General features: G+C 36.7%; 1 protein-coding gene across 1 annotated transcript; it reads right to left on the minus strand.

Moving 5' to 3' along the window:
- Positions 1-3,732: 3,732 nt before the first annotated feature.
- Positions 3,733-5,023, minus strand: LOC131956853 (uncharacterized). The gene has a single exon (XM_059321467.1). It carries the CDS (start codon positions 5,012-5,014, stop codon positions 3,740-3,742), a length of 1,275 nt encoding a protein of 424 aa, XP_059177450.1. The 5' UTR covers positions 5,015-5,023; the 3' UTR covers positions 3,733-3,739.
- Positions 5,024-13,170: the final 8,147 nt, after the last annotated feature.

Raw genomic sequence — 13,170 nt, forward strand, 5'->3', positions numbered from 1 at the left:
TTTAAAAAAAAAAACGTGGAAAACAATTATTTTTTTTAATTTCTCATTTTCACAAAGAATATCTAACCAACATTGCGTAGCTCTGGTATGTTATCTTTAAAGGGATATGCCTTTTTAAAAAAAATACTTCCAAGTACACACCAAAAATATAATAATAAATGAGTTTATTTAAAGTTATAGGGGGCACAAGGATTCAAATAACTAGAAAAGAACATCATTGGTCGCTTACGTTTTAATAATGGTATTCTAAAGTTAATACATCGACCCACGATTTTCTTTTCGGTTATTTTAAAATTAAATGATGGTGCGTTATTACATATAAATAAAAAAAAATTCCTCATTATATACCATCCACTTAGCATTTGATCTTTTTATCCGACAGAAACAAATTAGCTTGCGTGACGTCAAGAGAGAAGATTTTCGCGAAGCCATTTAATTATTTTTAAAGTCGTGGACGATGTTATTAAACCTGATGGGGTTATAAAAAATTTGATTTTACGTTTTTTGTATGACCTTAACTGGAATTTGGACGTAAATGATGTTTTTATAGTTTCGGTAACCAACCAAACATTAAAAAAATGAAGACCAAATTTTTTGGTGTTTTCTCATTTTTACACGGAAATTGGAAACAAACATGACATTGCTAGATCATGTTGTGTTCAAAATTTAAAAAAATAAAATAATTAAAAATATTAACCGGAGAAATTGTGATTAAAGAGGGAGCGGATGGTGGCTGCAGAATTGAAATCCTGGCCATATGATACAGAAATAGATATAGATATAGAAAATGAAAACTTTTCCTAGTACGTGAAACTTTTTCAACTTTTTTGGTTGATATAAATTAATAGAATTATAACCTTAAAATTAAAAAAAAATAGAATATTTTAAAATTCTGAGCAATTGCAGATTTTTAAGCATTGATTCTTAAAATAATAAATTACTTAAATTTTTTTTCAGGCTTAATTTTTTTCTCTTCATCCTTAACGACCGCTATGAAGTCAAAATTGACAAAAACGTATTTTTAAAAATCCGTGTTAACAATGAAGCAGGCGTCTCTTCAAAACAGCGGATGCCATAGTTTTTCATCTGTTTCTCCAACCTCGTCAGATGAAATAACAGCTTGGTCAGACTCAGCCGTCTTTACATTCCACGACTCAAGTGAACCGAACTCCAGTCCACGGGACATCTAATCACTCGCTCTATCACTCGACCACCAATTCGTCTGAATTACCATGTTCTTCAAATAAAACGATTTTAAAGTTATTAAAATAGTTTAAACAAAACCGATATTTTTTGTGTGAATATTCCCGTATTCTTAAAAAAAATGAAACTTATTAAAATGGTTGTAACAAAACCGATCTTTTAGACACTGTTTAAATTTTTTTACCATTTGACTTGACAACACCAAATTTAATAGAAACACGACATGACATCAGAAGTAATAAGTTAATACTGTCATTTTAATATATTAATACACAATAAATATATTTGTTGACATTAGCACAGCAAGCACAGTTTTTTTTAGAAAAATATTATTAAAAGAGCAGATTCTAAAGTTTTTTTTTTCCAAAATAAAAAAACAATTGTCACATTTGTAAAACCACACGCAATTCTGGAAAACAAAATCACTAACTACAAAACATTGTTGTCTGTAAAAAATATACAATGATCAATATCTAGAATTATTGTCTACAAGTAACATTGTCTACAAAGATCATTGTATACTAAGATCATTGCCTTCAAATAATTTTGTTTACAATAAATCTATGATGATTGTGGCCAAGACTAGAAGTACTTGTCAATACAAGAGCCAATGTTATGAGTAAAATTTAGATTGGTTCTTTAGATTGGGAATAGATCAGTTTGGACTTTTCATGTAGGGTGGGCATATGAAGAGATAGTGTGGCCAGCGATAGTACCGTTTGATTTCCGATCCGGATTAGGATTAGGCAAGTAGTTTGGTAACTAGGAAAGAAAATAAAAGGGAAGCTACCCTTTCGAGCCCAGGAGTATGGTCGTCTATCGCTGGACATAAAATAAACCCCGACAATATCCTTAATCCTAATCATAAAAGCAAAATCGCAATAGAAAAAAACCTATCCAAAACGGTCTGTTTGTAAGAATTTGTCTTTTCTATTCCAATAAATTAACACGAGTGTTGCGTTTTGTCATTAAAAGCGATACTTGAGCGAAATTAGTTCTTATTAGTTCTTAGCACTAAAAAAGTAAAGTAGCGATATATTCGACAAAACATGAGATGAAAAGAACATTCGTATTTCAATGAATTCAAATTCTACTTCATTTATTCAAAGAAATTCTTTAGGTATTAAGTTATTTATTGTAGTGAGGTGGTTGAGGTGGACGGGGGTGAGGTAGGGGTACAGAGGTACTGATACATAAAAATATTTACAGTAAAAAATAAACTTATGGAGAGACGTACGACAAAACAGATTCTGTTAATCCCATTAGATTAAGACTAATCTAGATCTAACAGCAGTGGACCCACCCCAAGTCCTATGTTTTTGAAAGGGTAGGATGGAGGCTCAGGTCCAACTAGTGAGGTATATTTCTTTCCATTAGTAGAAATATGTTTAAAGCCTAGAGTCTTTGAGAGCAAAATTAGGAATTTGTTCCTTGTGCTAAATTGTATAAAGAAACCTAAGTCTATAGCTATATATTACCAGATACGGCTCCATGATAAAGGATCACAAAAATGATTATCTCAACGACGTAAGTTATCAGAGACAAGATATCTCTATTCAAAAGATATTAACAAAATATCTCAGACAAATGATATTATGGACAAAATATATCAGACAAAAGATATTATGGACAAAATATCTCAGGCAAATGATATTATGGACAAAATATCTCAGACAAATGATATTATGGACAAAATATATCAGACAAAAGATATTATGGACAAAATATCTCAGGCAAATGATATTATGGACAAAATATATCAGACAAATGATATTATGGACAAAATATATCAAACAAAAGATATTATGGACAAAATATCTCAGATAAAATATCTCAGACAAAAGATATTATGGACAAAATATCTCAGATAAAATATCTCAGACAAAAGATATTATGGACAAAATATCTCAGGCAAATGATATTATGGACAAAATATATCAAACAAAAGATATTATGAACAAAATATCTCAGACAAAAGATATTATGGACAAAATATCTCAGATAAAATATCTCAGACAAAAGATATTATGGACAAAATATCTCATTCAAATGATATTATGGACAAAATATATCAAACAAAAGATATTATGAACAAAATATCTCAGACAAAATATCTCAGACAAAATATCTCAGACAAAATACCTCAGACAAAATATCTCAGACAAAATATCTCAATCAACATATCTCAGACAAAATATCTCAGAGACCATATGTCTTATCTCCCCACTAAACTTATATATTAAACCCCAACTTATGGTGCCGTATGTCTAACCAAAAAGTACCAAACATTCCAATATAAAAGAAAATCGTGATAAGTATACATTAGTAACCTATACATTCCCCCCTATACTGTTGTACTCTTAAAGAAAATCGTGATAAGTATACATTAGTAGCCTATACATTCTCCTCTATACTGTTGTACTCTTAAAGAAAATCGTGATAAGTATACATTAGTAGCCTATACATTTCCCCCTATACTGTTGTACTCTTAAAGAAAATCGTGATAAGTATACATTAGTAGCCTATACATTCTCCTCTATACTGTTGTACTCTTGCTAGCATCAGAGGCGTCACTGGCCTCTTTCTCAGACAGGGGACTCGAACACACGGAACTCGGACTGGTCGTCACGATGCAGGGGATGACGCCTATGGAGGTGGGGCCGCGGTGTCCCCCATGAGTCCTCGAAAATACCGAGGCGGAATCCTTGTTGCTTTCTTCCTCCTCCTCGTCTAACTCCTCGATCACTGGCGTCGATAACGATCCACTCCTCTCGCAGCTGAAAGGGTAAATGGTAGGCTGTAAAGGGACGTAATCCACGTTAATTGTCGTTCTTTCCGGCGCTGGTTTTTCTTCGATCCGACACTGCAACGCCGGGGGTTTATGAAGCTCGGCAGCTTCTAGAATAATCCTTTGATCTGAAAGCCTGACCCCTTCCAGAACCCCGACGGTTTTGAACTCGATGACGTAGTCATTGGTCTCTGATTGACCAGCGTTGGTCAAAATCGTGACTTGCTTCTCGTAATTCTCGAAAACGGTTTTCAAATTTTTGATGACGGTGGTGAAGAATATTTTCCCGTCTTTTTTTCTGACCACCGAGGCTAGAGCGCTGCCCATGGGCATGCTCATCCTGCTGTAGACCTTAAAGTCGTAGGCGACTTGCCGCTCGACCAAGACCACTTTAGCGACGTACTTCGACTTCTTCTCCACCCGAACGTCGCTCGTCGTCTCCAACACGACCGTCTCCTCAATTACCTCCCCTTTTTCTTTAGATATATTCACGCTCATATCCGTCCCGAATTCAGCTTTCGAATCGGACGCGATTTTCGGAAGACCAAGAGTGAAATTCGCTTTACCTCCTATGGTAAACCCTTTCTGAAACGTCACATTTAAGGCCGCTTTGCGAGTTTTTTCCAACCGGAATTTATACGTCTGCTCAAGACCGGTATCGTTGACGAAATCTGTCGCGATTACTAACGTATTCGAATCCACCTCGGGTTGTTTTTTCTCGTTCTTTTTCCGCACGGGCCCGAAGTTGCTCTCTTTCATGTGGTTGTCGTTCTGCAAGAACACGTGACCGTCTTTCCCCATTTCCGGTCGGGCGCGCGGCGTCACGCTCTGCCGGATGGTCTCGAAGAGGAAGAAGTTCATTGGCACGTCGACGGTGAAGCTGTCGCGGCAGAGGCAGGTCCGTAGAATTTTGGGCTGGGATTCGACGAAAAGCTTCCAGACGTGGTCCTGGAGGACTTTCTCCACGTCCAGAATTGGGACCGATTTCTCGTCGCCGCGTGGGCGTAGGCAACAGCCGAGCATTGTCGTGAGCGGTGTCTACAGAATTCTGGAAATAAAGGCGAAAATAAATTATGTTAGAACACTGTCTTATATGGCTCTAAGGTATTAAGATACATATACGGGTACATCAGCTGTGTGGAGAGAGAGAGTGATGGAGAGAGAAAGAGAGAGAGGAGGGGGTGATATAAAGGTAACATCTGGCTCTTCTAAACTTACTGTCCTTGCGTCTTGATTTCCACGGCGGAACTATCCAATCGTCTATCAGAATATGGAATTAATTATTTTTAAAGTGATAATGGTGTGGTTGAGAGTTTAATCACATATTAAGTAAAGTTCCGTTTCAAATCTGACGAGCCGACCCGCTGCGTATCATACGCCACTATTTAGTTTTTTTTTCTACTTTTCAGTAATTTATAATTTGTGAATTCGACAGTACCAATGCTGCCACTGAAAATATTTGCTTAAAAACACTAAAAACCCCTCCCCCCCCCCCACGTGAAAGCAGCCTCCTCTAAGTTACCTCCTCTAAGTTTAAAATCGTTTCAAGCTAAATTATCTGCCCCTAATAGCCGTCACCAAACCCGTCTCTATGATTGTAAAATGTAAACAGCGTGAACCACAGCTCACCAGATCATGTGAGGGGGTGGGGGGTGGGGTGTGGTAGCGATAGAGAGGAAGAGAGGGGACTGTAAGGCGCGCTTGCAGCTTGTTTTCTAACGGCTCCCAGAAGAGAATTATATATATAGATGGTCTGCTGGGCAAGTCAAGAAAATTTCACTTGCTCCTGTGACCTCGGCATATTAAGTGATAATGTGGTCAGAACAATACCTAGCCGCCTTTACTTTCCCTTGCATGAGTTAGGTACTCATCAAAGCTGGGTCGACTCACACGTTGCTGAGCCAAATGTCTCAAGTTTAGCACCTGGCCCTGAGTTCGTGAAACGTTAACCAAGCTTGGATATGTCCCCAACCCAAGTCGGATAAACTAACACCGGATAGAGACGGTACTGAACACGCAATGTTGCTATTAGGTCACTGGATCAATGAAATATGATCACTAGTTCATCTGTCATATGAACCATCCCCCCCCACCCCACACTGTGTGAAGGTATACATTATGGCTAATAGCAGTGATTATCAACCTTATTAGAATAAAGAGCTACTTAACAATAATTTGAGCTCAATGTTTTTCTGTCGCTGTGACTAAAAGTTATAAATTAGTTACAATACTTTGTATATTAAAACTAAGTAACCTTAAACTTAAGAAACAAAACATACCAAGTTTTTCTACACCATCGTTTGTATCAAGTTTATCAAGTTTATCAAGTTTAATAAGTAGAGTCATTGGGAGAAGAATGGATGGGTTTCAATTTTTCCCCAAACACACACACACACACGCACACACACACACACACACACGCACGTGCGCGCACACACACACACACTTACACACACACGCACACTTACACACACACACACACGCACACTTACACACACACACACACACTTACACACACACGCACACTTACACACACACGCACACACACACGCACGTGCGCACGCACACACACAAGTACACTTACACACACACACGCACACTTACACACACACGCACACTTACACACGCACACACACGCACACACACACGCACTCACACACACGCTAATACGCACGCAAACACACATAAACACACACATACATGCACACACTCACACACACATACACACATACACCCACACCCACACACACACATCTACCATAACTATAATAGGAACGTATACTTAAATTGTTTATTTTTTTAAAGTTTAAATAAACGAAACAACCACACCATAGCCAATAGCCGTATCTTAAATTTGAGACAGTGGTCATTTAAAGTGTCCATGTGGATGATTCTTACCCCCCCCCCCCCCGCTCCCTCTCCTAACAACATCAGTCTGTGGCACTGATATAGCTTATAAAACCACAGCTATCTTGTTCTTTAAACTTCCCTACCACTGGCTCTTCAATCAATCATTAGGTGGAAGCGGTTTGATGGGGTGGAAGGGGAAGGGGGTGGTGGGGTATAATCAGATACGGGACAGTCTGTCATATGGGATGTTGACATTTTTACACAACTTGATATCGGATACATATCAAATAATGATTTCCCTTTCACAGACAGTTAGTTCGCTTTGTTTTTATTTGATATTTCTACATAGCTAAACAAAGAATACACATTTTTGTGTTGTTTTTTTTAGCTGCACCTAAATCTTTCTGTATAAAACGTTCAAAAAAACTGAAAGTGTGATTGTAATAAAAGTCTACAAATATTTACCGCAAGTTCCCATTAGAAAAAGTTTACACACAATACACAAAAACTAGATATAACGTTCTGTCAAAAGGTGTGGAAAAAGATCGACTTTTTCCTTCATGCACAAGGGTAGGCATATATGGAATAGAAACATTTTTAATGCAAGGTAAATTTGCGAAGTAAGAAATACTTATATTATATAAGCGTTTTGGAAGGTGTGTTCAACAGACAGACTACATGAATTCTAACTCAGTAATGGCGTGTTCGATAACCTGGATTGGGCCCTGGATGATGCGCACTATCAGAGAGACAGTCAGTATCACCACTAAGACGGGCGCTGGATGATGCGCACTATCAGAGAGACAGTCAGTATCACCACTAAGACGGGCGCTGGATGATGCGCACTATCAGAGAGACAGTCAGTATCACCACTAAGACGGGCGCTGGATGATGCGCACTATCAGAGAGACAGTCAGTATCACCACTAAGACGGGCTCTGGATGATGCGCTCCCCCAGAAGGGTGGCAAATGTTGAGGGGATCATTTTAGGGAGTGAAGGTGGGTCGGCTGTTCTATACACTGTTCCATATTTCCCAGCAAATTTTAAGGGCAAAGTTTTCCTTTAGCCTTAATCTACTCTACAATCAACGCTGTGTTCACCTTAATTATTTCTCTTTGTTTCACGCTGAAATTTCTGTTTGCCCGTTGACGTTTATCAGCCGGTGAAACAGAAGAGTGTTTACAGTAGCCCACCCCACGTCTGTAGTAGAGCCAGAAATCGATTGGGCTCTTCAAGTTTGGCCGACGACGGCTGGAATGATTAGATGTTGATTACGTCCCTTATTTAGGTTGAGTGGGGTTGTTTCCCTTTTTGTTAACCTAACGAATTCTTCGTCATAGTTTTTCCCCCTCCCCCTTTAGTTATTTTTATGAAAATTTGTATGAAGATTAGGATCAGTGGCGTCACTAGGTCGAGTGTCACCCGGTATTGTAACTGCTGCGTGTAACCCTGCCTCATCCAATGATTTTTAATTTTTTATTTGATGTCACCCCTTTCTCTCTCTCACTACTTTTCCATCTACTGACTGGATAAAACGTTGTTAAAACCACTATTAACGACCCAGTCTTATGACGCACTGCTTAAAATTATAAAAAAAAAACGCTAAACAAATTTAACACTTTTGAACGGCATGATAAAAAAAAATATGAAAATACCTTGTAAATTGACGGGACGATACTATTTTTTTTTGTCTTTTAAATTATTTTTATTATTATTTGTTTATTTAAATACGTTTAATGTGAAAACGCTAGATACTGTACGATATTATACTGTGATCCATTTCAGACAAAGCAACGCAAAATTATCAAATTTTCATAAATTATTCTAATAATTATTAATATTCCAAACTCCCCCCCCCCCTTCCCAAAAAAAAAAGTAAAATGTAAAAAAAAAAACAAAAAAAAAAAGACAAAACAACCCTACAATCATCCATTACGCTACAGTATTACACCTGTCACGTGTCATCAAAATGTTAAAGATTAAAATATTTAATTTTTTATTCCAAAAAAAATATTTAAAAAAAGATTCTTTTAAAAATAAATTGTTTTGAACAAAAAAAATAAAAAAAAATAAAAGAAACCCCAGGATATTATGGGATGGCATTGTCGTTACAGACGAGATTTTACCCAGAATTCAGCCCACCGTCTGCTCGCGAAATGTGGATCCAGTCACGTGATAATTTGATTCCCTCCAATCCTTTCAATTCGTTTGGGGTAAACGTCCCGCGGAGTTGATTTCCCTTGGCAGGTCATGTGACCAAAGTCATGGCCGCTGTCTATCCCCCCCCCCCCCCCCACACACACACTGAGCCTGCGTTCGTAAACTCAGGGTCCCATGGGACATAACTTTCCATAGATACATTGAATTTCATTCAGAGTTCTTTTTCTAATTCTATTCGACACTAAATATTAAGAATTTGTTTTGGCCTAAAATCAGAGGCGTAGCGAGGGGGGGACATATGTCCCCGGGCGCCGACCTTAGGGGGGGCGCCAAATTGAAAGTTTGAGGGGGGGTGCAAATGAAAAGTTCGAGGGGGGGTGCAAATCGAAAGTTTGAGGGCGGGGGGGTGCAAATAAAAAGTTCGAGGGGGGGTGCAAATCGAAAGTTTGAGGGGGTTGCAAATGAGAAGTTCGAGGGGGGGGGGGTGCAAATCGAAAATTTGCTCCCGAGGGGGCGCCAAATTGAAAGTATGTCCCCGGGCGCCGGGAAGGGTCGCTACGCCTCTGCCTAAAATACATTTTAAAACGTCTAGTGAACTCTGTGATACAAACTATAAATATTGTTTTTAAACGTGTAATGTTGAATAGTAAAAAAGAACATTTAATAATTCAAAATAATCTTCTTTTAAAAAAAAACGTGCTCATTAAAATCTTCCAAGCGTGCATATATTTTTTGAATTTTTTAACGGAACTTTGACTGACGTTACATAATGGATAGTTTGGCTTTTAGTGTATCGGTGTGGCAGAATCGAGTTTTTTAAGGTTTTTGGGATCGATAACCAATTAGAATTGTGTTTTTTGTGTGTGTGTGTCAACATTCAAAATATGTTTTAATGAATTAATTAATGCCAGAGATTATGAATTTTTCGCTAAGCCCCAGGGCCAGGGCTAATAATTTTAACGATCTTATTTCAGATTTCATAACCAGTGGCGGAACTAGAAAAAAAGGGCCACCCCGCAAAAAACATTTTAGAGCCCCCCCATATATATATATATATATATATATATATATATATATATATATATATATATATATATATACATATATATATATATATATATATATATATATATATATATATATATATATATATATATATATATATATATATATATATATATATAAACATATATAAACACAAAATATGAACATAGGATACTCATTGCTGACCGGTTCGGGTTTTGGAAATTTTTTTTTTTACAAGTAAAACAAATTACAACATCATGTCATATGTGTAAGTACATTAGTCTGGGTTTTTTTTTTTTTTTTTTTTTTTTTTTTAATTTTTTTAATATATTTTTTTTTATACATTAGTCTGTTTTGTGAATATCAGTTTTATATTATCTCTGCCGTGTGACATCTAAACTCTAGTCGGTCGAAAGAATATAAAACATGAAAGCTTTCTGGAAGTAATGGTGTCTCGTGTTATGTTTATTTTTATGTTTTTTTTTTTGTATTTATATTATTAATTTTAAATACATTTCCTTTTTATACAATGTCATTCTTTAGAAAGTATTTTATAAACAAATAATAATTAAGAGAAGTAATTGCTTTTTAAGTTGTTTAGTACAAATCTATTAAAATTAGCTTATGAGCATCCCTATTTGATTATTTTAAAAAGGGAAATAATTCACGGAAGTGATTTGAACGTTTGCTTATCTTTGATAAGTTAGAGATTGTAGGAGAAAGAAGACTCGGCTTTCACAGTGGTTTAAAAACAAATGGAAAAACAATATACAAGAGCGTGGGGTGGTGTCTATAGAATGAAGATAATCCAACCGCAGCTACGGTAATCTTTTTACAAAACAACCATCAAGTCATAAAATGCAAGAAAATTAATTTTTTTTTCAATTATAATTTTTTTTTTATTATGGTCGGCTGTGGGCCCCTAAATGGCGTGCCCCCCCCCCCCCCCAAATCCCGCATTGCGGGGTCTGGCGGCACTGTAGTTCCGCCCTGTCAGGCATATAGTTTTTTAACGCAACATCATGTGTTAGCTACTGTATAACATCACTACTGTAGTAGATCTGTTTGTTATTTACAAAAGCTTTTACCGTCAAGCGAAAAATGCAAGAAAATTATTTTTTTTAACTATAAAGAATTTATTATGGTCGGTGATGGGCCCCTAAATGGCGTGCCCCCCCCCCACGCAATGCGGGGTCTGGCGGCACTGTAGTTCCGCCCCTGTTCATAACCCCTCTACTAAAAAAATATCTGTAATATCTAGATAACGTTCCTATAGTCTATTTTGGTTATAATGGGATTAAAACATAAGCCAACAGTACACACACTTCTGTAGCATAGCAACAATTGGGAAGGAAATGACATGTATTGGAGTAATGACGTAGAGATTAGATAGAAAATATAGGTTGGGTCAGAAAAGTTTGGGGTCTATTTTCTTATAGCGAGCTAAAGGGCAATTATTATAATGTTGAGTTTCCACAAGAAATAAAGAAATTTTAATTATATACTGCGTATACACACACACACACACACATATATATATATATATATATATATATATATATATATATATACATATATATATATATATATATATATATATATATATATATATATATATATATATATGGGTATACATACAGAGATGGTGATTTAGAGTGTAATCACATTTATAGAGCGTGAGTTCTTAAAAGTGACGTTTTTACTTTCACGTAAATACGAAGTAGGCCCTATAAAGAAAGTATTGTAATCGTGCAAAAAAAAAATCGAGATTTTTACAAATCTCGACGTTTTACACCTCACTGATACGGAAAAACATAATTTTACAATCTTGTCCGTATGCCTGTGAGTCTGTGTGTGTGTGTGTGTGTCTGTGTGTAAACACGATAACTTGAGTACCGTTATAGATAGGTTGATGAAATTTCATATATAAGTATTTTATCAAAATCATACATCTGTATCAACTTTTGAGCGATTTCCGATAACCGAAAGTGGTACTTTTTCTACTTTGAATTTTTCAAAAGCCTATAACTTGAGTACTATTTCAGATAGATAAATGAAATTTCACATGTAAGTAAAAGATCTAATTCTCTACCTTCTATCAAATTTTGAGTAATTTCCGTTGACCGGAAGTACTAATGTATGCTATTTCCGATTTCTCAAAAAACGCATGTACATTTATAAAGTACTAATAATATTGCGCACTAGTATGCACATTTTGTTTTGGCATTCGCTTGGTGCGCAATTCTTTTTTCTATGAGATTCTATTCTATTTTTAAAAGTTTAAGTAATTAAAAATCATGTCTATATTCCAAGTTATATAAGAATATTCGAGAAAGTTTAGGGGAGATCACTCCCGGTTTATTTTAAAGACATTTACGCGTTATAGAAAAGCTCTCGGGGTAACATGAATGGAGAGTTGGCCTTTGACCTCAAATTACTGACCACGTCTTGTACTGAACGTAAGAGAAAGTCCTGTCGGTCAGTACGGTGGTCAGTTGGTCAACAATTCATTGTCATAGGGCTCACATCAGCTCTCCTGACCCCCGTGGACATATTGGGGTCTGAAAGTCTGGTTAAACTGTAGCGCCCTACCCCCGGGCTAGCAATATGTGAGACGGTAGTTTAAACCTGTTTACACAGCTCTTACCTGTCTTCATTACATCTTGGTCACGAGGTACATTATAGACTTATTACATTCACGTGTTGCATTCCGTACACAACTTGACGATGTAATGAATCAACACAATTAGCCTCTACATTTTTAGTTTAAAAAATGATAGATCTTTTTTTTTAGTAAGTCTCATGTTTGTTGACTCAGGCCTGTTTCAAACTCTTAATTTTTTAATAAAGTTTCGTAATTAGTTTTCCTGAGTAACATTGAAGTCGACCTTTGTTTTATTATTTTTAAGTAAAATTCCCTATTCGAACCTGACGGTCAATGGGGGAAAGTAGAGTTCATCTGTTTCTGTGACCTCGGCATATGAAGGGATAGTGTGGTCAGCACTAAACCCAGCCGCATTTACTTTCTTTGACGTGAGTCAAGTACCCATCAAGCCTGGGCGGACGTTCCGCTGGCTTGAACCACGAAGTCTTGAGATGGAACCTCCGGGCAGACGAAGCTCGATAGCCGGGGACAGCTACC

Source organism: Physella acuta, unplaced genomic scaffold (assembly GCF_028476545.2).
Source record: "Physella acuta isolate Inbredline_101_S28 unplaced genomic scaffold, ASM2847654v3 ptg001179l, whole genome shotgun sequence".
Classification (NCBI taxonomy): domain Eukaryota; kingdom Metazoa; phylum Mollusca; class Gastropoda; family Physidae; genus Physella; species Physella acuta.